The 22,994-nt window shown below is 36.8% G+C and overlaps 4 protein-coding genes and 2 long non-coding RNA genes across 6 annotated transcripts; 4 read left to right on the top strand and 2 right to left on the bottom strand.

Moving 5' to 3' along the window:
• The first annotated feature begins 17 nt into the window (after positions 1-17).
• Positions 18-458, top strand: LOC111779781. The gene is made up of 2 exons (XR_002812735.1): positions 18-151; positions 336-458. It is a non-coding gene; the product is annotated as an uncharacterized LOC111779781 (long non-coding RNA).
• LOC111779778 (sucrose synthase-like) lies at positions 363-4,838 on the bottom strand. Its single transcript, XM_023659918.1, has 13 exons — positions 4,365-4,838; positions 3,855-4,007; positions 3,637-3,763; positions 3,404-3,555; positions 3,120-3,312; positions 2,716-3,051; positions 2,536-2,631; positions 2,253-2,426; positions 2,040-2,156; positions 1,779-1,945; positions 915-1,703; positions 699-837; positions 363-618 (listed from the first exon to the last, which is right to left on the bottom strand). Exons 2-13 carry the CDS (start codon positions 3,950-3,952, stop codon positions 586-588), a joined length of 2,421 nt encoding a protein of 806 aa, XP_023515686.1. The 5' UTR covers positions 3,953-4,007; positions 4,365-4,838; the 3' UTR covers positions 363-585.
• Positions 3,937-4,668, top strand: LOC111779780. Its single transcript, XR_002812734.1, has 2 exons — positions 3,937-4,027; positions 4,133-4,668. It is a non-coding gene; the product is annotated as an uncharacterized LOC111779780 (long non-coding RNA).
• Positions 4,839-10,085: 5,247 nt separating the features above from the next.
• Positions 10,086-12,975, top strand: LOC111780742 (eukaryotic translation initiation factor 3 subunit K-like). Its single transcript, XM_023661231.1, has 8 exons — positions 10,086-10,328; positions 10,478-10,534; positions 10,897-10,947; positions 11,055-11,117; positions 11,441-11,491; positions 11,597-11,663; positions 11,822-11,904; positions 12,533-12,975. Exons 1-8 carry the CDS (start codon positions 10,206-10,208, stop codon positions 12,734-12,736), a joined length of 699 nt encoding a protein of 232 aa, XP_023516999.1. The 5' UTR covers positions 10,086-10,205; the 3' UTR covers positions 12,737-12,975.
• A 2,251-nt stretch (positions 12,976-15,226) lies between these two features.
• Positions 15,227-18,183, top strand: LOC111780712. The gene is made up of 5 exons (XM_023661189.1): positions 15,227-15,375; positions 15,607-16,488; positions 16,646-16,846; positions 17,064-17,259; positions 17,737-18,183. The coding sequence occupies exons 2-5, from the start codon at positions 15,655-15,657 to the stop codon at positions 17,916-17,918; spliced, it is 1,413 nt and encodes a 470-aa protein (XP_023516957.1). The 5' UTR covers positions 15,227-15,375; positions 15,607-15,654; the 3' UTR covers positions 17,919-18,183.
• A 599-nt stretch (positions 18,184-18,782) lies between these two features.
• On the bottom strand, positions 18,783-21,722 carry LOC111779674 (DNA repair protein RAD51 homolog). The gene is made up of 9 exons (XM_023659781.1): positions 21,457-21,722; positions 21,057-21,201; positions 20,864-20,974; positions 20,673-20,764; positions 20,481-20,575; positions 20,285-20,398; positions 19,471-19,600; positions 19,264-19,385; positions 18,783-19,153 (listed from the first exon to the last, which is right to left on the bottom strand). The coding sequence occupies exons 1-9, from the start codon at positions 21,544-21,546 to the stop codon at positions 19,030-19,032; spliced, it is 1,023 nt and encodes a 340-aa protein (XP_023515549.1). The 5' UTR covers positions 21,547-21,722; the 3' UTR covers positions 18,783-19,029.
• Positions 21,723-22,994: the final 1,272 nt, after the last annotated feature.

The raw sequence follows: 22,994 nt of genomic DNA, 5'->3' as shown, positions 1-22,994 counted from the left end.
TTTTTTTTTTTCTTTTTTTTATCTGAGACAGTAAAAGCGAGCGAGAGAAAAGAGAGCTACGAGATCTTCTTCAATGTCGATCATTCTCTGTTCTGACTCCGTCAGGCGGCGCCGGCCGGTGATGCAGCTCCAGACCACGAATCGGAAGCCGGTTGGAAATATCGCCTTAAAACTTGCACACGACATTCATCCTGTTCGATTAAATTCGAGTCTCAGAGATCGAACTGTTGATCACCAGAGACTTTTTTGTTTTCCTGGATAAAAATACGCTCTGATTGATTGTCTTTTAGGGTTTATGCGCTGATCTGTTCATGGATTCTGTTTGATTATTGCAGAGATGTTGAATGGAGGAAAACAAATCGAAAAGACAATAATACTCGAATTGATGACTGGTTCAGAACAACGAATTAGTACAAGGAACACGAAGAAATCAATGACAGAAACAAGAAACAAGAAACAAGAAACTCTTCGTTGAATTATTCACATTTGCAGGAAGCATCCACATAGCTCTTTTATCAACGATTCTTGTGTAAAGCAGAAGCAACTCTTTTCTCTATTACGATGCTCCCCTTCCTTACAAGATCTTCACTCATCCACAGCCAGTGGCACAGAATCAGCCTGCAAAAGTTCCACGAATCAGTACACATCTGCTAATACTACATTTTTAGCTAAAGATCTTGTTGCGTGTGATTTCTTACCAGCTTGCGGTACTTGAGGGCGTAAAACATTTCCAAATAACGGCGGCTCTCAAGGCGGTCGAGGTTGGATACGTGCTTCCAGAATCCATAAACTCCGGTCAGTGTTAGAAGCCTCTCCGAGTAGATCTGCCATGTGTACCTGATGAACAATGCAAGGATTCATAAGCTCGAGTAGCTGAAGAACAATTTGAGTGAAGTTTAAAGTGATTTACTTACTTTTCGTAGATGCGTTGGAGGCCTGCTTGGGAGATTTTGTCCCAGTGTGTTGGATCTTCCTTGCTCTTCTCGAAGAAGTTAACAAGGATTTCAGCAGCCTGATCACCGTGGTATGGATCGATATGGAAGCCAGATTTACCATTGACAATGATCTCAGCAGGGCCTCCATTGCAAGTGGCAAATGTAGGTAATCCACAGGTCATGGCCTCCACAACTGTCAAACCGAAAGCTTCGTACACGGCAGGCTGCACGAAAGCTCCCTTCGTGTCTGCGATGCATCGATAGAGCTCGCCATTTCGTACTCGGTTCATCTGTGCAGAAATCCATCTAAATTGGCCGTTCAAGTTGTAGGTCTCTATTAAGCTATACATCTTCTTCATTTCAGCCTTCTCTTCATTGTCCTTAGACTCCTTCCTCCGGTCACCAGCCACAACCACAAGGTTAACCAGCTCCCTAAGGCGCTTGTTCTTCCCATACCACTCGACGAGTCCGGTTATGTTCTTGACACGATCCAATCTCGCCATTGTGAATATGATCGGCTTGGAACGATCTTTCAATACACACAAGTGTTCTTCATTCTCAACTTGGCTATAAAGCAGCTCTTCAATTTCAGGCTGGAAGGAAGTCAGCCTCTTCTCTGTCTCTGTGTAAGGGAAGTAGATGCTCATATCTGCTCCAGGTGAAACTATGTTGAACTTGGGATCGAACACGTCGATTCCGTGGACGACCCGGTAGAGACCCGGAAGAGTGAAGGCAGTGTGACTCTCATATTGTCCAACAGTATCTTTGCTGAGATCCAAAAGAATTCATGTGTAAGATCAAACACATATAACCAGAGACCATCAACAAGAATCAAACTCTTACCTGCCAGCAATCTCTTGGAACGTACTCGTGATGATGAAATCGGTATGGTTCATGGCAATAAGATCAGCTGTGAATTGGCATGAGAAGTGATACTTGTCCTCAAATTTCTTCCAATAGATATCTGAATCAGGGTATTTGGTTTTCTCCAAGGCGTGAGCAATAGTACACTGCAGAAGAAACAAGAACAGAAAATGCAAGCTCATGAGCATTTGCCAACAACAAGAAGAAACAAGAAGAAAAGTTTTTGGACATGTCACAAACCTGTGTAACTCCAAGTTTATGTGCCAGCAACGACGCAACGATATTGCCATCGCTGTAGTTTCCGATGATCAGATCGGGCTTTCCCTGCAATTCTTTGGCAAGTTCCTGTGCAACATCCTGACAAACACAAGGATGGTTTGGTTCAGTATATAATCAAAGCAGGCACAAAGGACAGGTGCGACGGAATCATCACGATAGGGGCGATAGAATCACCTCGGTGTAAGTCTCTAGGTAAGGCCAGACTTCGAATCTTGAGATCCACTTTCGGACGATGCCTTTCTCATTTCTGAAGGGGACTCGAAGAATGTGGGCGTAATCAGTTCCGTATACTTTTTCGAGACGTTGTGTGCAGGTCGTTCCTACTGCATCTGGGAGGAGTCTGGTGATCTGATATCAATAAAAACAAGAACAGGACATCAAACATCAAACCAAGTGTGGAGAAGGTTAGCATGAGCATCTAAATTTAAAGGAGAAGTGGCCAAGATCTTGACATTACAATGAGAATACGAGGAGTTATGTCCAATCCTTGGTGCTTTATACGTTGAAGCATTTCATGCTCCAAAGCACGAACTTGGTCCAAGATGTAAACCACCTACATCAAAGAAATCAATGAACATGTCAGTTTAGAAGAACAAAAGAACACACAATGTTTGTTCTTTGTCTCGACAAAACTAACCTGGCCACCGGTGTCGGGGTAACCCAAGACGTTATCTTGTGCAAAGTAACCGTGGGGCGAAAGGATGACAACGTTAAAGACCATGGGGATTCTACCAAGGAACTTCTCGAGGGTGCAAGGATCAGGGGCCTCGAGGAGATCCAAAAGAAGTTGGATCATTTCAAGTACACGCTCGGCGGTGTCTCCCCACCCTCTCTCGAGGCCAATCTCCTGGAACTTCAGCGCAAACTCGGAGTAGGGTGTTGCAGGTGCAAGTGTTACTAGATACTCCTCTGCCTTCCTCAGCACATGTTGGAAGGCATTCAAGGTCTGAATTCTATCATTCAACATCATTTTCTGCAATAAAAACAAGTCCCTATTCAATGCTGAATCAAGAGATAAAGAATGTGATGTGAATGAATTACCTTTCCCTTGTGGCAATGAACTCTGAGGAAGTCCAGCAATGGCTGCAAGCTCTCTTTACCATGGAAGAGCTTGGCAGAGAGGTGACGGTTGAGGAACTCGACGCCATTGCCGATGGACTTGGAGAGCGTGGGGCGAGGGAAGGAAGCAGTAAATGGCTCAAAATCGAGCTCGAGAACGAAGTTTCCGTTCAGACTGGAAATACAATGGCCAAAAGGTATTAAGATTTCACAACCAAACCAGCTTTATTTCAACTTGAAGGATCAGAAACTTTTAAAAGCTTTACCTTTCATCTACAAGTTCTTCTTTGAAGTGCAGATATTCAGCAACTTGAAGCTGTTCAACGACCAGGGCGTGGACGTTAACTCGAATATATTCCCACACACCGGGCCTAGGACGAACAGCAAGAGCCACCCATGGTGGCAAAACTATGGATTCCTGCACCATGAAAGTAACTTCAAATTTGAGAAACTGCATATCACAACGCTACAGGTTTCAAAAGAGATCAAATTTACAAACCTGAGTGGATCTCAGAACTTCGCCAAATGCCCCATCAGCAAGTTTCTTTCGATTCTCTTCAGGAATTGTTTCAAACTCAGCAATCAGTTGATGATGTTGCAGGATGCCTTTTCCCTTGGCTTCAATCCTACAAACAAGTCAAAGTTTGATTTAGCTGTCATTTTAACGCTTGGAAGATCATGATCCAGCAAAAATGCAAGATGATCTAAACAAAGTACTTCGAGAGGAGGCTTAGGATTTCATTTCGTTGAGTGACTAGAGTTTCATCCAAGCGCTCGCGGAGGCTATGAACACGGTTGAGGACTCGTTCAGCCATGGCTATGTTCTTGGAGGATGAACAGATATCTTAGAACAATCTTGGTTTGTTTCAGCTGCAAAAGGAAACATCAAAGTATGTGAATCATCCATTTTATCCCAAATCAAACTGTTTTGATTTCAAGCGATGAAGAAGATCAAGATTTCAAGCTGTTTGACCATTATGAACTCTCTTCTCCAGTGAAGAAACTCAAAAATCTTAGAACAGAGCAGAGAAACCTCAGTAGAACACAAAGAAGAACATGGAAGAACAAGAGAAACACACAGAGATTACAAGATACAGAAAATCAAAAGAAATCAAAACTGGGTTCGTCCACAAATAAGCCCTCAGATCAGAACAACAATGAGCAATGAACGAAGAACAACAAAGAAAACAGAGAGAAACAGAGCAAAGGGAATGAGAATCGACGAACCTCGGGAAATAAAGAGGGGGAATGTGAAATGGAATGGTGTGAAGATTGGAAGAGGCGAAAGGGTTTTTATATACGGAATGGATAGCAGTTCTTATCCAGCAGCTCGATTGCCATTATTACTGCCATTACCATTTCTGTGGTTTTCTTCTTCCTTCCACAAAACCGCTTCTTCTTCTTCTTCTTCTTCCTCCTCGCTGGGCCCATTTTTTCCTTCCCTTTTCGATTTTGTTGCCATTAAAATCATGGGTTTGACTGTTCTTGCTCAACTTGATCTGGGTTTTGCTTAAATTACAAATATTATTAATCCTTGTTTGAATTGAATATTTGAAAATGGGCGTTGTTCGAGCTCGGTGGGTCTCGGCGTCCAAGTGTAGTGGGTGGTTTTTGGGCGCGGTTTTCGTCAACCACGAAACCTGTTAGCGCCCGCCACGTTGCCTTCCTAAAACCGCCTTTGGCTGTCACTTCACTCGTGACTTGCTCCACTTTTCTCTGTTCTTCCTTTTTATAATGATTTCTAATTAAACTTTAGCATCTGTGGTATTATCAAGAAGATTAATTTTCTTTTTCAGTTTTTTGTATTTTAATTACACTTAGATTTCAAAATATTGCATTTAATTTTTGGGTTTTTTTCTTTTTTCTTTCTATTATTGAATTTAAATTAGTAAATTTTCGTTCATTTTGGCTTCTCGTGTCAAAAGTTACCTTTCTCGAGCACTATATTGGTTTATCGTAAAAAGAGGAATTCTAGTTGTAAAATATCGGATGAAATCGTCGTTGGAACTGAGATTTCGAGTCGTTTCTAACTTGACTCGCTCTCAGGTTAACCCTTCTACTTGACTAAGTAGAATTCTACTCTTGTAGTGGATGGATGATCTCGTCACGTCACACCACCGGTGGAAGCAAGCTAGCCACCTATGTTAGTTGCCCTTTTTTCCTTTCACTAGTAAAAAGCTAGCTCCCTAGGTTTGTTGCTTTATTATCAATATTTTATATATATATTTTTTAATCTTAAGTAGATTCGAAAATATTACATTTTTACTTTTAATTCTCTAGTACCCTTTAAGCATTTTTTTGCTGGCTTTCTTTTACTCGTCCTCTGATACGAGCGTGGCATCACATTCATTTTAGGAGAATGTGCAACCCTTTGTTGTATTCGAGCGGAGATTACTAGAGAATCCGAAACTTTCACTTTTGAAGTCTTTTTCTCATTACCAAAAATAAGTAGCGGGCCAATTATACTACACAAGACTCATCAAGACGAATCAAATATTCGTCTATGGGGAACCTAGTACGCAAAAAAACCCTTATTTCTCAGATGTTGCAACAAGTATTAAACATCTGTTTCGTAAGTTCAATACACAATGACATTACCAGAGCAAATGACTACTATGACCTCTGGATTTTTTGACGAATTTCATGAGTGAAGCCAGGACTCGAGAACACTTCGGAGCCACCGAGGAAGTCATTGCTTATTCAAACACCGCCTTGAAGATCTTGGATGGGCAAGAGTGTGGATTTGACTCGAATTATGATCAAGATATTAAAATAAAATACCACCACGTATATTTTTTGACTTTTAAATATCAACTACAATATTAATTTTCACTCTCTCTTTAATATCTATATATATATATATATATATATATATATATATAAACAAATTTGAAAATTTAAATGGTAAAAATGAAAATCTTTTTCTTTTTACTTTTACCGAAGTTAAAATGTGAAAAAGAATGCCGGAATTATCGCACCGTCCGTCACGGTCATTTGACGGGACACTTAGCCAATCAAACTGCTCGATTTTCGGGTTAATGACGTGGCGTCCTACATTTACAAAACTAATGAAATTGATGAATCATGCTCCCCCGTTTTGTTTGCACACTCAGCATCTGTGGGCCCCAAATATTTATTTTATTTTCTTTTCTTTTCATAAATAGGCCCATTCAATAAATTATTCCGATTTTTCCTCGAATTTATATATATATTCATATTATCCAAACAATTATCATTTCCGTGATTGATTACACGTGTCACATTATTAAAAGTTCTTTAAATAGATAACCACGTAATTAATATCTAAGCAAAATAAATACATAAATAAATAAAAACCCCTGAGTTGAGACGGGGGACCAGAGAAAAAAATAAATCCTTTAATAAATAAACAAATATCTATATTTTTTTTATTAAATTATAACTAAATTAATTTAAATGAGGTTAAAAGTTCAATAATTTTAAATTTGTAAACAATAAATAAATAAATATTAAAAATGATCGAGTAAATTCAATAGTTTAAAGGTTTTTTTTTTTTTTTTTTTACTTTTCTTCTAAATTCATAATTTAAATTATTTTATTTTATTTTATCAGTGAGTTAATGATTAAAGAAATGAAAATATTTTGAGAGAAGCAGATCTAAGATTGATGACGTGTATTTTAATTAAAAATAATAATAATTAAAGTCAACAATATTAACTAATTAAAAAAAAAAAAAAAATAATAATAATAACTTTTCTTGTGCAACACGTTTGATTTTTCTCTAATGCCACCTGTCCAAATGCTGTGGGCTGCATTTTATCCACTTCCTTGCCGGCGCTTGGACCATTCTACCCTTTCTTTTTAGTGAGGGGTTGGAATTTTATTTTATTATAATTTTAGGTTTATTAGTGTTACACGTAAGAAAAATACCTGCTCACGTGGCTCTCTATTCAACCGGCTACTGCCACGTGGCGGGAGAATGGAATGGCTATGAGTAATTATTATGAAATATTTTAACGTGTACTGGTGAGGTGGCTAATACAGCTCGATAAATAAGATATCATTTTTATTATTGTTAAAATAAATTAAAAATTATCGAATTTATTTATTTTTAATTAATGAAATGGAAATTAACGTGAAAGACCGAACAAATTAAGGAGTAAAAATATCAAATATTGAAAATTTTAGGTAAATTGTAATTAAAAATATTTTTAAATTTATTTTATTGCTATTTTTTTATAATAGGGTTTTTTTAAACAATATTGCTATTTTATTTAATATATATTAAAAATAACAACTTAAAATAAAATTACGTCACTCAAAAAAAATCTTCTGTGGAGATCGCCTAATTTGTATTTGTTCCTTGTACAAATATTTTATTACAACCAAATAGTTAATAAATTATTTTTATTAGATTAAATGTTTTTTTTAAATGATTAAATGTTAAATAAATATGTTTTTTTTAATAATTAAAATAAAAGTGGGTGAAAATGAAAGGATAAGGATAGAAAGTAATTAATAAACAAGGGTAGTTGACCTAACTTTTTATTACTATTATTTTTTTCATTTATATTAAATTAATAAAAATATTTTCAAAATTAACATCCTTTACCGTTATAAAAATAAGTTCGAAAAATTTATTACTGTTAAAATACGGACGAAAACTGTCTATGAATATCTCATAAATTATCCATAAATATTTTAACTTTATCTTATAAATTTTATAAATATATTTTTTTAAGTGGGTACTCAAGTGAATGTTTTTTTTTTAATATTTATAGGAGTTTTTTAAGTTTTTAAAAAATTTTAAAAGTATTTTTGGATTTTTATTTATTTAAGAGTATGTTTTTATATTATAAATAAATAAATATATACATATATATATAATATATATATATATTAATAAATTTTCTATGATGTGATGTTATCAGGCATCAATAATTTTATGATTATTATTTTAATTTCATTGAATGAATGACGATAATATAATAATAATAATTATCTATTAAACTAACCACAGTAACTAGTCAAATTTTGGACCTCAAAACTTGGTAAAAGTTTGGTAGATAAAAATTTATCGGTCCAATTAAATTTTAACTTGATGTGCAAGCAAAGGCAATAAAATAATTACTTGATTTTCTAACTCTAGTTGAAGTTGGGTAAATATGTGCAAGCAAAAGCATTAAAATAATTACTTGATTTTCTAACTCTAGTTAAAGTTGGGTAAATATAGACTAGGTTAAATTTTGGTTGGTAAAATTTATCTGTCCTCTAGTTTGTAAGTAATTGCCAATAGTCAATTTCTTTTAAAACAAATAATTCAATTCCTCATTAATAATTAATATTTCATTTATTTGATACACTAAATAAATAAATAAATCTTAATAATTTAAAAAATGTGTATTAAAATTTAAAAAATAGATAAATATTATATATCGAAGATATTTAAATTTATATCTAAAACTTAGTTTGATAAATATTTATTTTTTAATTTGATGTTTATTTTTTTAAACTTAATGTTCTCAAAATTAAAGGTAATATATAGTTTTTTAAAAATTATTTATGTGTTTTAAATTTAATTAATAATTCAAATTTTTTTAAAAATCGATAAAAAAAAATTCATGATTTTTTTTGGGTACTAAAGTAATTCCGACAAACCTAAATATTGACTTTAATGAAAATAATTAATTAGGCACGTGATGAAACGTGGCGGATTTGGTACTAGGAGAAGTTGTTGGACTGTCTGCCAGGTGGCATGCAACTGACACGTGTCAGCTTATAATAATTTTTTTCCTACCAAGAAACTAAGATTCCCATCAAATATTCAATGCTGTTGTTTATTTTTGTTCATCAACCATATGAGATTTTAATGTGCATTTTTATTCACTGTTATTTAATATAAAACAGTTTATTAAATAAATCCTTTAAATATTATAGTATAGTTTAAATGTTTAAAAATATTAAATGTGGACATTTTTCTTAAAAGAATAAATAAATAAAAGAAAAATAAATATGTAAATACCCTATGTTCAGTTAATGGGCCTGGGCTTTCGTCTTTCTTTGTTTTGTTATGTCATAATTGGGCCCAACCCACTTTGATATATATATATTAAAATTAAAAGCTTATTGACTTTTTAACTTTAAAATTTATATATTTTTTTTTCAAATTTAATTTTTTTTTTTTTTTGTCTAATAAATAATTTACTTATTTTTTATTGTAAAATTTTATATATTAATTTACGTAATAAAATGTTAAATATGTCCGATAAACACATAATTAAAAGTTTATGAGCCTATTTAAGTTCGAGATTTTTTTTGGACTAATTCGAAATTTTGTGTTTGTTGAGGTGATGACATGAATAATTCGAATAATGTTTATGATCCAACCTGATTGGTTGGTTTGTCAGGTTGTTCTTCGCTTTTTTTAATTATTTAAAAATTATGTTTATCCACGTTGTATTTATAATTAAAATCTCATTAATTTTAAATATTAAGTATTCACAGGTCACGAAACATTGACATGGGTCGCAAACGTAAAATAATTATAATACTCATAACAAAAAAGATCGAATAGATTTTTTGGTGTTTTGGGATTCTCAAAATTCAACCGAATCTAAGTCGAATAGCTCAACACGTGATATTCCATATCGGTTGGATAGGAAACGAAATATTTTTTTTATAAGGGCGTGGAAACCTCTCACTAGTAGACTGCGTTTTAAAATCATGAGGCTACGTGATATGTCAAAACGGACAATATCTGCTAGTGGCAGACTCAGACAGTTATAAACAGTCTCTGAATTAGACATCGAGCGGTGTGCCAGCGAGTACGCTGACATCTAAGAGGGTGGATTGTGAGATCCCATGCCCAGTAATGTTGCCGGGAGAATGATGAGCGGGACAGTGAATTGTGAGATCCCACTTCGAACCGAAAGAGAACTAACCGTTTAGACTAGAACGAGTATCAAATTTGAAACCACTTGGTTTAATGAAGCAATAGAGCGGACGGAAACCCTAAAACAGAGGATTCATCGTCATCCCTAATTGAGGGTTTTGAGTTCAGGTATCTTATCGGCGGTGGAATTCGGTGGCATGGGGAGAGAATTGCAGAAGCAGCCACAGCAAGAGATGGCGTCCGCGGTGGAGCAGTTGCTCGCTGTGAATCCTTACAATCCCGACATCCTTCCCGATCTCGAAAACTACGTAAACGAGCAGGTTTCTTTCCATCTGTATCATTTGTTGTCAGTTCAATTTGTGTAAAATGAAATTATCTCCTCGATCGTGTTTACATTTGTAATCGTACGTCAGAACTGAGAGAACTCTGATCTTATTTTAGTTAGATTGATTGAACGTTTGTGTTACAGGTCTCGTCAGAAACGTACAGCTTAGATGCTAATCTATGCCTTCTTCGCCTCTACCAGGTAACTATACTACTAATCTACTAGCTGCAAGTGGATTTACTTCTTTTACTTCTTATATTGTTCGTCTTGTTTGAAAGTGTCATCTGAGAAACTTGTATTAGTCAAATTTTCAGAAAAAAAAGTTAGGCTCTAAATTGATCGTGGTTCTTGTTTAGGGATAGGTTTGCCATTTAATCCCTTAAGTTTCCATTGATGTTTTATTTATTTATTTTTGGTTCACCGTCATTTACTTTAAGAAAAATTAGAATGCATTCTGGTGCTGATGGCCTTGTAACTTAAACTTTTGATTGTTTAGCCTCTGTGTTTTTCCATCGATTCATATGGTTTATATTCTAGCAAATTAATTGTTGCTTGATTTACAGTTTGAGCCAGAGAGAATGAGTACCCAAATTGTGGCTCGCATCCTGGTCAAGGTGTGTTTTCCTTCTAAATTTCTTTGATCTCACATATTGTGAAGAATTAAATTCAATACGTTCTTCATTCAGCTTAATTTTGAAGTTTCTGTGTGATTTGTGAATAGGCTTTGATGGCAATGCCAGCTCCAGATTTCAGCCTTTGTCTCTTTTTAATTCCAGAACGAGTGGTATGCGTTAACTCTTTCGTATTTCACCAACGCTTTATTTTAAGATGCCTATGCCATTTTAATTCCAGAACTAGTGGTATGTGTTTACTCTACTGTAGTTCACCATCCCTTAAGTTTCATTACTAATTTTATTTAGAGATCTCTATGTCCTTGTAAATTTGATTGATCTGTAGAGTAAACAATTGGGGTGTCATTTCTTGTTTAGAGATCCCTTAAGTTTGATTACTAACATGGCTGCTGAGTATTTTCACGTTATTTGCTGTCATTTCTTGTGCTTTCCAAGCCTGCTCCTTAATGACACATTTTATACATATTATTATCAGCAAATGGAGGATCAATTCAAGACTTTGATTATACTTTCCCACTATTTGGAGGTATGCAAGTTTCTTTACGTTTTTCTTCTTTGAATCCCTTAATTTTAATCTTTAGAAGCATGCTCATGCAAAAGTTGTGACTATTTTGATCTTATTTACGTGTAGACTGGAAAGTTTCGTCAATTCTGGGATGAAGCTTCCAAGAACCGTCACATAGTTGAAGCCGTGCCAGGTACGTAGGAACTATAAGGCAGAAACTTGTTTGTTTGAGCGACTCTATAGAATGCATTTGACTGACCTGAAGAAGAATTGAGATGGGTTTTCAACTTGCTTGCTTTGTTTCTAGACCAAGCCCTGTTTAGCTGTTCCTGATATGAAAATACGATACAGGTTTCGAGAAAGCAATTCAAGCTTATGCAGTCCATGTTCTTTCCTTAACTTATCAAAAGGTTCCTAGATCTGTGCTTGCGGAGGTATGGTTTATAAAATGTCTGCCGTTTTAATGATCTTGGAGTCGGTACTTTAACATCATCGCTGTCTTTTTTCAATCGCGTTTCAGTGTCTATGCGACTTGACAATGATATCCTGCTAATGTTCTGGTTGACAATTTACGTCGTGATTTATCTTTTCTGCCATTGGCTATAACGTAAATCCTACTCCAAACAACCTTGTTTAGTTTCTGTCTGACATGCTGTCAAGGATGCGAACCCGTCAACCCGAATTCATGTTGTTTTGGAGTTCTTGGCTTCGATCAATACTTTTTAATGCTCTATGTTTAATACTTTGTGTGTATCTGCTCCAAACAACCTTGTTTATTCTCTGTCTGACATGTTATCAAGGATGCGAACCCGTCAACCCGAATTCATGTCGTCTTGGAGTTCTTTGCTTCGATCAATACTTTTTAATGCTCTATGTTTAATACTCTGTGTGTATCTACTCCAAACAACCTTGTTTATTTTCTGTCTGACATGTTATCAAGGATGCGAACCTGTCAACCCGAATTCATGTCGTTTTGGAGTTCTTGGCTTCAATCAATACTTTTCGATGCTCTATGTTAATACTCTGTGTGTATTTTAAATCTCATGTGGCATGTTATTACAGGCAATCAACATTGAGGGACTGTCTTTGGACAAATTTCTTGAGCACCAAGTTGCAAACTCTGGTTGGATTCTTGAGAAAGGTCATGGAAAGGGCCAACTTATTGTTATACCACCAAACGAATTCAACCATCCTGAACTGAAGAAGAAATCCTCCGACAGCATTCCCTTGGAACACATCACTCGCATCTTCCCAATTCTTGGCTAACTAACCCGCTCGGCTCACCGGTAACTAATGTCGTTACTTCTATTCAGTTCGTATCTGTTCCCGACGTTTATTTTTTGGGACTACTGTGAAGTATTGTCCAATTTTCCAACTATGCCGTAGAAAGAAGAGATTATTACCCCTTTAAGGCAGTTAAGAGTCTGATGTTTATATTTGTACACTTCAATCATGCCATTTCATAATGGCCATAAGGTCATGATAAGTGTTTTGCTTGAATTTTTATTTTTTATTTTCTATTTTTTAATTTTTGTTTAAATTTTGATCGATTTGAATGGTTTGCTATCACAACCTGATCTTTGTCAACACAAGACTCGAGCCCCCTGCTTAAACAAAAAAAGCCCGAGGAATTGAAAATGCCTTTCGGATTTCTTCTCGTAGAAGGGAAAAAGACTCATTTCTTATTCGAGATAGGGGGAGCTATTGTGAAGCTGTCAGAAGCGGCAAGTAGCTTCTACATCTATTAACTCAAACCATTAACTCAAACCATTAATAGAGTCTAATCTTGAAATATTGTAAATCTAAGGACTAATATTAAATAATAAACTATACTTAAGTATTATTTTTAAACTTTTTCTCTCGGTCTAGTTTTGACATCATATCCATAGTTAGCGGTGTATTTATCATAGTTAGAAGTAGGTCACGGTGAAAACCCTTAGGGTTGTTATCTGAAAGGAAGGTTAGGTTGTTATCCGGGAACTTGTTCAGAAATACTGAAGGTTGTTATCCGGGAACTTGTTCAGAAATACTGTAATGAAAGGAAATCTGGGAACTTGTTCAGAAATACTAAAGGTTGTTATCTGGGACTGTAATGAAAGGAAATCTGGGAACTTGTTCAGAAATACTAAAGGTTGTTATCTGGGACTGTAATGAAAGGAAATCTGGGAACTTGTTCAGAAATACTAAAGGTTGTTATCTGGGACTGTAATGAAAGGAAATCTGGGAACTTGTTCAGAAATAAACTTGTTCGGAAATACTATACTGGGAACTTGTTCAGAAATAAACTTGTTCGGAAATACTATACTGGGAACTTTTCAGAAATAAACTTGTTCAGAAATACTATACTGAAGGTTGTTATCCGGGAACTAAACTTGTTCAGAAATACTATACTGAAGGTTGTTATCTGGGAACTTGTTCAGTTATCCGGGAACTTGTTCAGAAATAAACGAACTTGTTCAGAAATAAACTTTTCAGAAATACTATACTGGGAACTTGTTCAGAAATAAACTTGATACTGGGAACTTGTTCAGAAATAAACTTGTTCAGAAATACTATACTGAAGGTTGTTATCTGGGAACTTGTTCAGAAATACTGTAATGAAAGGAAGATAGGAGTTTGTCGCTAGGTATTTGACCAAATAGGATCGTCCAGTTCCTATAGAACCTATCACTAAAATACCCCTACGGGGGGATAGGGCTAAGCGGAGCGAAAAGGGTTTTCCATGAGATGGGAAATTCAAACTATTAGCCCCACACGAGGTTTGTGAATAAGTGATTGTCTGATAATGAGCAAGGAATGTCCGTCTTTCTGCTAAACAGGATGTATTGAACTCATAATTCANGTTATCCGGGAACTTGTTCAGAAATACTGTAATGAAAGGAAGATAGGAGTTTGTCGCTAGGTATTTGACCAAATAAACGGACTAGGATAGTCCAATTCCTATAGAACAAGATAGGAGTTTGTAGAGTTGTTATCCGGGAACTTGTTCAGAAATACTGTAATGAAATAGAGATAGGAGTTTGTCGCTAGGTATTTGACCAAATAGTAACTGGACTAGGATAGTCCAGTTCCTATAGAACAAGATAAGAGTTTGTAGGGTTGTTACCCGGGAGCTTGTTCAAAAATACTGTAATGAAAGGAAGATGGGAGTTTGTATTTGACCAAATAGGAACTGGACTAGGATAGTCCAATTCCTATAGAACAAGATAGAAGTTTGTCGCTAGGTATTTGACCAAATAGGATCGTTCAGTTCCTATAGAACGAGTTTTCCATGAGATGGAAAATTTAAACTATTAGCCCCACGCGAGCTTTATTAATTGTTAATAAGTAATTGTTTGATAACGAGTAAGGAATGTCCATCTTTCTACTAAACAAGAAGTTTAGATATGTTTAAATTTTATATATGGTTTAAAAGATACCCTTAAACTTTCAAAAGTTTTACTACGAGAAAGAGCATGAAAAATGGTTATTATGCGTAAAAATTCTCTATTTAATAAATTACAACGACAGGAAAATAGTAATAAATAGAAATATTTAGGATAAATTATAATTTAGTATTAAATATCCTTGAAAATTAATACATTTCTATTTTTTAAATTAAAAAAATTAAAGAAATACAATGTATTTTTTTATTAATTAAAAATATTTAAAAACAAATTATAAGATTAGAGTATTTTTATTAATTTAATCAAATAAATAAATAAAAAAAAGTTGGACGGATAAATATAAAAAAGAGCCCGAGAAAAAGACAAAAAAGAAATAAAAGATTTGTTGAATTCTCGAAAGAGGTTCAGGTTCGTCGGTTCTTTCCCATTTCATCCGCCATCGTCGTTCTCATCGGTTTCCCCAGCTCAGACCCGACGTAGCAAATCATTTCGTTCAGCCGAAATCTTCTTATGATCAAGGTAGGGAAATTCGGTTTGATTTCCGTTTCGATTTCCTCCGAATTTAACTTTGTATGCCGTTTCTTGCTCAATCATATACAGACGAGGAAAAACCTAGATTTTGAATAATTTAGCCTACACAGACCCCTTGTATGTATATGGTTTTTGAAATTCTAATGCAGCGATTCCTTGTTAAGTTGAATTGATCTTGTAATTTGTATACTGACAGTTGATGTTCGTCTTTCTGTGCAGTGCGCTAAATCTCCTTGGTTTTAGTTATTGAACGCAACTATTGTAGTCATGGCTACCTTAAACGAAAAAGTTACATATTCTTCCCTTTCTAATGTTGGAAAGGTGAACAGAGGCCACAATGATGATGACGAATGTGATTCCCTATGGGCCATGCCTAATGATAGTGCGCCCTTCCATTCGAACTCTAAGTTTTCTTTTGAATCTGAAGACTTCATTGAGGAAGGATACGATTCAAGTGATGAATTCGATATTCCAAAGCAAAATAGTATGCGTCCAGAGGTGAATTTAAAAAATGTTTTAAATGGGATGTTTGCTATATTGACTGGTGTGAATAAATCTTCCGATGTTTCCTCCGATCAACAAGTTCCCAGTTCAAATATTTCATTCCTTGGTTCTGAAAAGAATGGAGATACTTATTTGCATTCCTCGGTCTACATTCCCAGTGCCCCACCTCTTTTCGAGCCAAATACGATTAATTATAATGCTTATAAAGATGTTTTGGAGGCTGAGCCTCCAGAGTGGCTTCCAGATAGTTCTTCTTCGATTTGTATGCAGTGTACTGCCCCTTTTACTGCAATCACTCGTGGTAGGCATCATTGTCGATTTTGTGGAGGGATTTTCTGTCGAGCCTGTACAAATGGGAGGTGTTTGATGCCTATTAAGTTCAGAGAGAGAAATCCACAGAGGGTATGTGATGCCTGTTATGACAGGCTTGATCCTTTACAGGGTGTACTTATTAACAGCATTAGCAATGCTGTGCAAAGGGCGAAACATGATGTGATGGACTGGACGTGTTCAAGAGGGTGGTTGAATCTCCCTATTGGTCTATCCATGGAACATGAGATATACAAAGCATCCAAAACGCTAAGAGGATACTTCCAGGTGTGCTTACCAAGCAACTTAGTAATCAAAGGAAGTCAGTATAACTTGAATTGACATAGATATCATCGTACTCTGAGATCTATAATTCGTGATATATTAGACGAAGTTGTGAATGTTCTTTTGTGACATTCTATTTCTTGGCTGTTGAATTGTACAGGTCTCTAGGCTAAATCCTGAAAAGTCTATACCCTCGGCTGTACTAAAGAGGGCCAGAGGTCTTGCAATTTTGACAGTTGCCAAAGGTGGAGTGTTGGTTGCTTACAAATTTGGCACTGGTTTGGTAATTGCCCGAAGGTCAGATGGTTCGTGGTCTGCCCCTTCAGCTATATTATCTGTTGGATTAGGATGGGGTGCCCAGGTAAAAAGACTTTTAGTTCAAAGATCTTGTACATCTATAATTTCTGGACGAGTTTTCAATCTTTAGAAATGGTTAAGCTTGATTGTAGGATAGTTTGCCGGTGTACTTTTTGGTTTCTCGTCTCTTCTATGAGACGTGGAACTAGGACTTTTGGCACAAATCACAAGATTCTTGTATGCTTTGAGTTCTGAATTACTTGTATCCTTGTTTGCCTTAGATTGGTGGCGAGCTCATGGATTTCATAATCGTGCTTCATGATTCAAAAGCTGTTAAAACATTCTGTAGCCGAATGCACTTCTCACTTGGTGCTGGGTGTAGTGTTGCTGCTGGTCCTGTTGGTAGAGTCTTGGAGGCAGATATCCGTGCTGGAGATCGGGGTTCTGGCATGTGCTATACGTACAGTTGTAGCAAAGGTATCCCTGATCAGATTGTCCATTGTCTGTTTACTTGAATCACATGTAATTTTTGTTCAAAATCTGAGGTTTTTGACAGTTATGCCAGAGCCTAAATAGACTTTCATTAAGATAGCGTATTAGATCATTGAAATAGCTGCAGATTGAACATTCAACTTTTTCCAGCCTTCAGCAGTTTTGTGAATCATGCAGGAAGATAGCTTATTAATTTTTTTCTTTTACGGCATTTCATACGACTATTGATTTTGGTCGCGGTAGTCGACTTCATTAGAGTAGGCCTTACTTGAACTGGATCTGTTCTATCGGTTGTACAATCGGTTCCTTAAGTTCCAAAGAACGGAGATACGTTCGCTTTTAGTAGTTATTTTGCACCAATATATGCTTAAGTTTTCCATATTTAGAAGCCAAATTCTGTCTGGATTACAGTATTTCATAAGCTAGAGATGGTAACTGATGCATTAGTTTACTTCTTGACAGGCGCATTTGTTGGAGTATCATTGGAAGGAAACGTTGTAGCAACAAGGATGGACACAAATCTATGCTTTTATGGTGATCCCTATCTAACCACCTCTGATATTCTGTTGGGGACGGTAGAGAGGCCGAGAGCTGCCGAACCGTTGTACTCTGCGCTTGATGACTTCTATTCCATTCTGCAATGACCAACTCTCCTCGTTGTATAGCAGACGTCTCCATGGCTGTGCTGTGCTATGAACTGCCGTGTAAGCTCTGATCCAAAGTTTATATTTCCTAGATTGTAAATATACATGCATCCACAACTAGAAGCATATAGTTATTGCCTTGTCTCAAAGTTTGGCTGGTTTATTCTTGTGTAAATATACATTTATTTGCAACCCACCCCATAAGCATTGTAATGTTTAGAATTGGAATGTTTATTCATTGTATAAATATATATTTATTAGCATACTCAGTTAAGGGCACGTTTGAAAGGTTAAAATTATGTTTGTGGTGGTTTTCAATAGGACAAAAATGATTTGAACAATTTTAAAATCACTCTCTAACATGCTATAAGAATAGTATGCTGAGTTAGGACGATTATAAATGATATCAAAGTTAGATACTGCTCGTATAAGGAATGTTTCGTTTCTCCAATCGAGATGCGATTTCACACAATCTACTACCCCTTTTAAGGAGCCAGCATCCTCGTTGGTACATCGTCCCATGTCTATTTGCTATCATTTATAATAGCCAAAGTTCACCACTAGCAAATATTGTCCACTTTGGCCTATTACAAAATCGTCATCAACCTCACAGTTTTTATTTTTTTCATTGAGGTTGAATCTAAATCTCTGTACTAGAGGTTCATTGCTTGTGGAATTATTTTCTATCAACAAATGATTAAACCACTCAATTTGTTATGTTATAATATGATAGTGTATGTCTATAAGACAATTTGTGCTATAGTTACTACATGAGCTTGGTGATAATACATTTAAGCATACATGCCTGCATTTTATATTTGCCAATTCTTTTACCATATATATAACTTGGAAAGATGATAAAACTATAGGTTTAAGAATATAATGACATAAATAACAACTAAATTTTAAACACCTGAGCCAACGATTTATCAAGAGATTTGCCTTCGCCAGCATACATTGCAATGAACACAATGGTGTGACGAGAAAGGGAAACAAAAGCCATCTCGTGCAAGCAAATATTAATTGCTTGGGGAAAACATGATTGCAATGAACAAAGCCCCCAATGAGCTCGCTTATACACATGGAAGCTATGTTTGTAGGGAATTACTCGTCAATCTTTGACGTCCGTAACCCCTTCAGCTGAAATTTGAAACCGTGCTTCGGCCTCGGCTAAACATGGTGAACTTATCACCTTACAAATGCGTTCCTCCCCTCTTCCTTTCCGTAGAGCAAGCCTGTAGTAGAAAATATAATTGGTTTCATTTATGAACGTGAGGATTCGAACCTCTAACCTTAAGGTCAAAGGTACAACGTTTTAACGAGTTGAGTTGTAATCGTGACAAACCTTGTCGTAGAAGCATGAGCCATAATGTTTCCACCAATTGGCTTAATTTGAGGGCCTGCAAAGATTGCTGAACCATCAACCTGTGCCACCACTTGATTCGTGATGACCACAGCCACACCAAACTACAACCAGATCATAAGAAGATATTGCTCTTGTCAATGGTAAGAAAAATGCAAACTAAACCCTTTAAGGGATGAGTGCCTTTACCTCATCTGCCATTTTCTGGAGACTCCTTAAGAACTTTGCTAGATGCATTTGCCGAGCCGAAAGTTCTCCCCTACCTGAGAAATCCGTTCTGTAGAGGGCAGTCGCGCTATCGACTATCATGAGAGCAAACCTACATATAATGTGAATGGATCTCAATAACTTATTTCAATCGAGATGATCAATAAAACTTCTATCATTCCAGATGTCATCGGATGCATCATATTAGTGACAATGTAATGAAAACTGAAATGTGTAAAAAACACTGTATTAGTATTAATATCTATTAGTATACATGTAACAACTCAAGCCCACCACTAGTAGATATTGTCTTCTTTGGGCTCTCTTTCGGGCTTCCCCTCAAAGTTTTTAAAACATGTCTGCTAGGGAGAGGTTTCTACACCCTTATAAAGAATGTTTTATTCTTCTCCCCAACCGATGTGGGATCTTATGATCCACCCTTCTTCGAGACCCAACATCCTCACTGGCATTCGTTCCCTTCTCCAATCGATGTGCGACCCTCCAATCCTTCCCTTCGGGGCTTAGCGTCCTTACTTGCACACCACCTTGTGTCCACCCCCCTTCAAGGCTCAGCCTCCTCGCAGGCAAATCGCACGGTGTCTAGTTCTAATACCATTTGTAATAGCCCAAGCCCACTGCTAGCAGATATTGTCCTCTTTGGGTTTCCTTCAAGGTTTTTACAACACATCTGCTAATAAGAGGTTTCCATACCCTTGTAAAGAATCTTCATTCTCCTCTCCAACCGATAGTGGGATCTCACAATACATATCTAGCTCATACAAACTATGATAGGTACCTTGTTTCCACCATCATTGAAGCAGCTTCCAGCAAAAGCCTTGACTGATGATCAGTGTTATACGCTCTAGCATAGGCCACATTCTCCAACACATCAGCACCATTGAGTCCAAATCTGCAACAACCAATATCAACCATTAAGCTATTTCATTACACACACACACACAGATAACAACAACCATGCCTTCTCATCAAACCTGTCTGCAATCTGTAGTAGCCTCTGGGGTCTAAATGTGCCCTCGGCATCAATGTACATCGCCTTCCCCTCTCCACCGCCTTGATCCAGTGGGAGCTGATCAATAATTCAAAACACCTCAGATGATTAAAATGAATCAACAGATTCCATACCCAAAAACAGTCCTAATAATACAATTTTAAGCTGAACTCACTTGGCAGGTAACACAGAGTGTGTGACAAAGCTGAGTTTTCCCAGAACGAAACTCCCCATAGATTTCAGTAATGGATCCTGTCTCAATTCCCCCTGAAAGGAGTGTGTAAAATCTAAAGTAAGCAAACGATAGTTCATAATAAAAATGGAAAAACAGGCCAATTGAACTTGAAAGCTCTTCAAGAAAGCAACCTTCAAGAATCTTGTCAAGTTCCCTTGACCCAGATGTTAATTGAATGATCTCTAGCCTCTGAGCATGGAGTTGGCCAGCACTTGTGAAACCCAATGGCACAATCTTGGAAGCTATTGACAGTGAGGCCATTCAGACAGAGAGACAAACATAACAAGCAAATGGGAAATGAAAAATTGTAATCAAATTGCATGCCTGCTTCAATAATTTTATCAACTTTAGCCTCGCTTATGCCCTTGATTTGAAGCAGTTCTTTCCTGGGAGAGTAAGCAACAGACTCTACCGTGCACAAACCAGCATCTTTAAGCTTCTTTATGTCAATTGCAGCAATTCCCGATGCCTTAAGTACAACATTCATGAATGAAAATAACAACATTACTAAAAATCGTCACTCGGAAATGATAATTCCGCAACCTAAAACCCATCGCGATTCCGATAAAGCAATGTAAATAAATTCGAAGGCAAATAACTTAATCCCACGATTACAGACGAAGTGGAAAAGAAGAAGTTTAATCTCGAATTCGAGATTCGTTAGGAATTTAGTAATCGATCGATCGACAAAAAGAGGTTTAAAAACCCTAATTCTCGGTGATACCTGGAGCTGCTCTACGGGAAACGGGCCGTGCTGTATCTCCTCGACCTCTTCGTGTTCTTCAGAGGGCTTCTGGTTTCTTTGCCGCTCCATTGTCAAATACTAAACCACCGACACGCAAATGGAAGAATCGCTCGATGCAATTGCCAGCCACTACCCAGAACCAGAAGAGCTCTGCGGATTGCACAGAGCAAGCGATTGGAAGCGAAAATGGTGGAGGGAATCTGTGAATTTTAAGAAGATTTGAGGGGCGCCAAAAGGAGTGGAGGGTACGGAAGTAGCTTACCCGGGAAGTCTATGATCAAATTTGGGCCGAGATTTGGACTATAATGCAATGAACTATTGATCTCTTATAACACTGAAAAGCCCAAATGCTACACTTTCAATTTAGTTTTAGTTTTTCTTTTTTCTAATTATTTTCTTCATAGTTCATCCTTCCATCACCGAGCAAATCTTAGAGAGCCGAGATGTTCACTTTATAGAGATAGAGAACGTTTCTTTGTTAGTGGGAGCTCAGGTCAGGACGACCAGTGAACAGGACTTTCAGGAGCTTATGTTAAACCAGATGAGCTAGAGGAGAGCACGATGATGAGCCCTCCCGTGGGAGATGTTCAGGAGCCAGGGCTTCTTGGAATTAGGAGGTCTACTCGAGTCATCCTAAGACCCTACTATTTGACTTATATAGCACATGGAGTTGCACCAGATGAAACTCCGTGGAGTAAACATGGGCTTTGCTTAATGCTATGTAATACATGGCATGGAGCTGTAGATGAGGAGATCTATTATCTAATTCGTAATAAGGGGGGTTTTTACGTATCATCTTTACCTAAGGAAGGTTGCAAATGGATCACTGTAGCGGTGCTCGACTTCTAGCCCTTGCGTACGGTTCATTTTAATCAATTAAGTTATGCTCAAATTGATATTATTTTTTAATAGTGCAATGCTTCATGTCCAATATTTGAATCAAAATTCGAATTTGGTACATGAGGATCCTATCCAGTCCTGCAACATGGTCACGTTCTCTTGTGTCGTGTCCCTGCTTTTTCCACCGCCATCTTTGGGAACCTCTTCTTAACAAACTCATTTTAAAAACCTTAAGGAAAGCCCAAAAGGAAAAGCTCAAATAGGACAATATCTGCTTGTGGTGGGTGGGCTTTGGATTATTACAAATGTATCAGATCTAGACATTGGGCGGTGTGCTAGCGAGGAGGTTGAGCCCTAAAAGGGGGTGGACACGAGGTGGTGTGCCAGCAAGGACACGAGGTGGTGTGCCAGCAAGGACACTGGGCCTTGAAAGGGGTGGATTGTGAGATCCCACATCGGTTGAGGAGGAGAATGAAAACATTCTTTATAAGGGTGTAGAAACCTCTCCCTAATAGAGGCGTTTTAAAAACCTCGAGGGAAACCCAGAAGGGAAAGCTTAAAGATGACAATATCTGCTAGAAGTGGGATTGAGCTGGAACACTAAATCAGTAGAAAAACACACAAACTCGATCAAAGTGCGTATACTCCATTTATTAAGGGAAACAGGTATACACTGA

This window comes from Cucurbita pepo, chromosome LG18 (genome assembly GCF_002806865.2).
Source record: "Cucurbita pepo subsp. pepo cultivar mu-cu-16 chromosome LG18, ASM280686v2, whole genome shotgun sequence".
In the NCBI taxonomy this organism is placed as follows: Eukaryota; Viridiplantae; Streptophyta; class Magnoliopsida; order Cucurbitales; family Cucurbitaceae; genus Cucurbita; species Cucurbita pepo.
Note: the sequence above shows the minus strand (reverse complement) of the source record. Positions and strands in the feature narration are given on the sequence as shown.

What these genes read in the sequence shown, in the direction of transcription:
- LOC111779778 (XM_023659918.1), bottom strand. Translation starts at nt 3,952, where the DNA reads ATGGCTGAACGAGTCCTCAACCGTGTTCATAGCCTCCGCGAGCGCTTG. An exon ending in ATCCTAAGCCTCCTCTCGAA is followed by an intron (nt 3,764 to 3,854) that starts GTACTTTGTTTA and finishes ACTTGTTTGTAG; the next exon opens with GATTGAAGCCAAGGGAAAAG. An exon ending in AAGTTCTGAGATCCACTCAG is followed by an intron (nt 3,556 to 3,636) that starts GTTTGTAAATTT and finishes TTCATGGTGCAG; the next exon opens with GAATCCATAGTTTTGCCACC.
- LOC111779674 (XM_023659781.1), bottom strand. Translation starts at nt 21,546, where the DNA reads ATGGAGCGGCAAAGAAACCAGAAGCCCTCTGAAGAACACGAAGAGGTC. An exon ending in TGATAAAATTATTGAAGCAG is followed by an intron (nt 20,975 to 21,056) that starts GCATGCAATTTG and finishes CACTGTCAATAG; the next exon opens with CTTCCAAGATTGTGCCATTG. An exon ending in TCAATGATGGTGGAAACAAG is followed by an intron (nt 19,601 to 20,284) that starts GTACCTATCATA and finishes CATTATATGTAG; the next exon opens with GTTTGCTCTCATGATAGTCG.
- LOC111780742 (XM_023661231.1), top strand. Translation starts at nt 10,206, where the DNA reads ATGGGGAGAGAATTGCAGAAGCAGCCACAGCAAGAGATGGCGTCCGCG. An exon ending in AAAACTACGTAAACGAGCAG is followed by an intron (nt 10,329 to 10,477) that starts GTTTCTTTCCAT and finishes TTTGTGTTACAG; the next exon opens with GTCTCGTCAGAAACGTACAG. An exon ending in CTAGATCTGTGCTTGCGGAG is followed by an intron (nt 11,905 to 12,532) that starts GTATGGTTTATA and finishes ATGTTATTACAG; the next exon opens with GCAATCAACATTGAGGGACT.
- LOC111780712 (XM_023661189.1), top strand. Translation starts at nt 15,655, where the DNA reads ATGGCTACCTTAAACGAAAAAGTTACATATTCTTCCCTTTCTAATGTT. An exon ending in GATTAGGATGGGGTGCCCAG is followed by an intron (nt 16,847 to 17,063) that starts GTAAAAAGACTT and finishes TGTTTGCCTTAG; the next exon opens with ATTGGTGGCGAGCTCATGGA. An exon ending in TACGTACAGTTGTAGCAAAG is followed by an intron (nt 17,260 to 17,736) that starts GTATCCCTGATC and finishes ACTTCTTGACAG; the next exon opens with GCGCATTTGTTGGAGTATCA.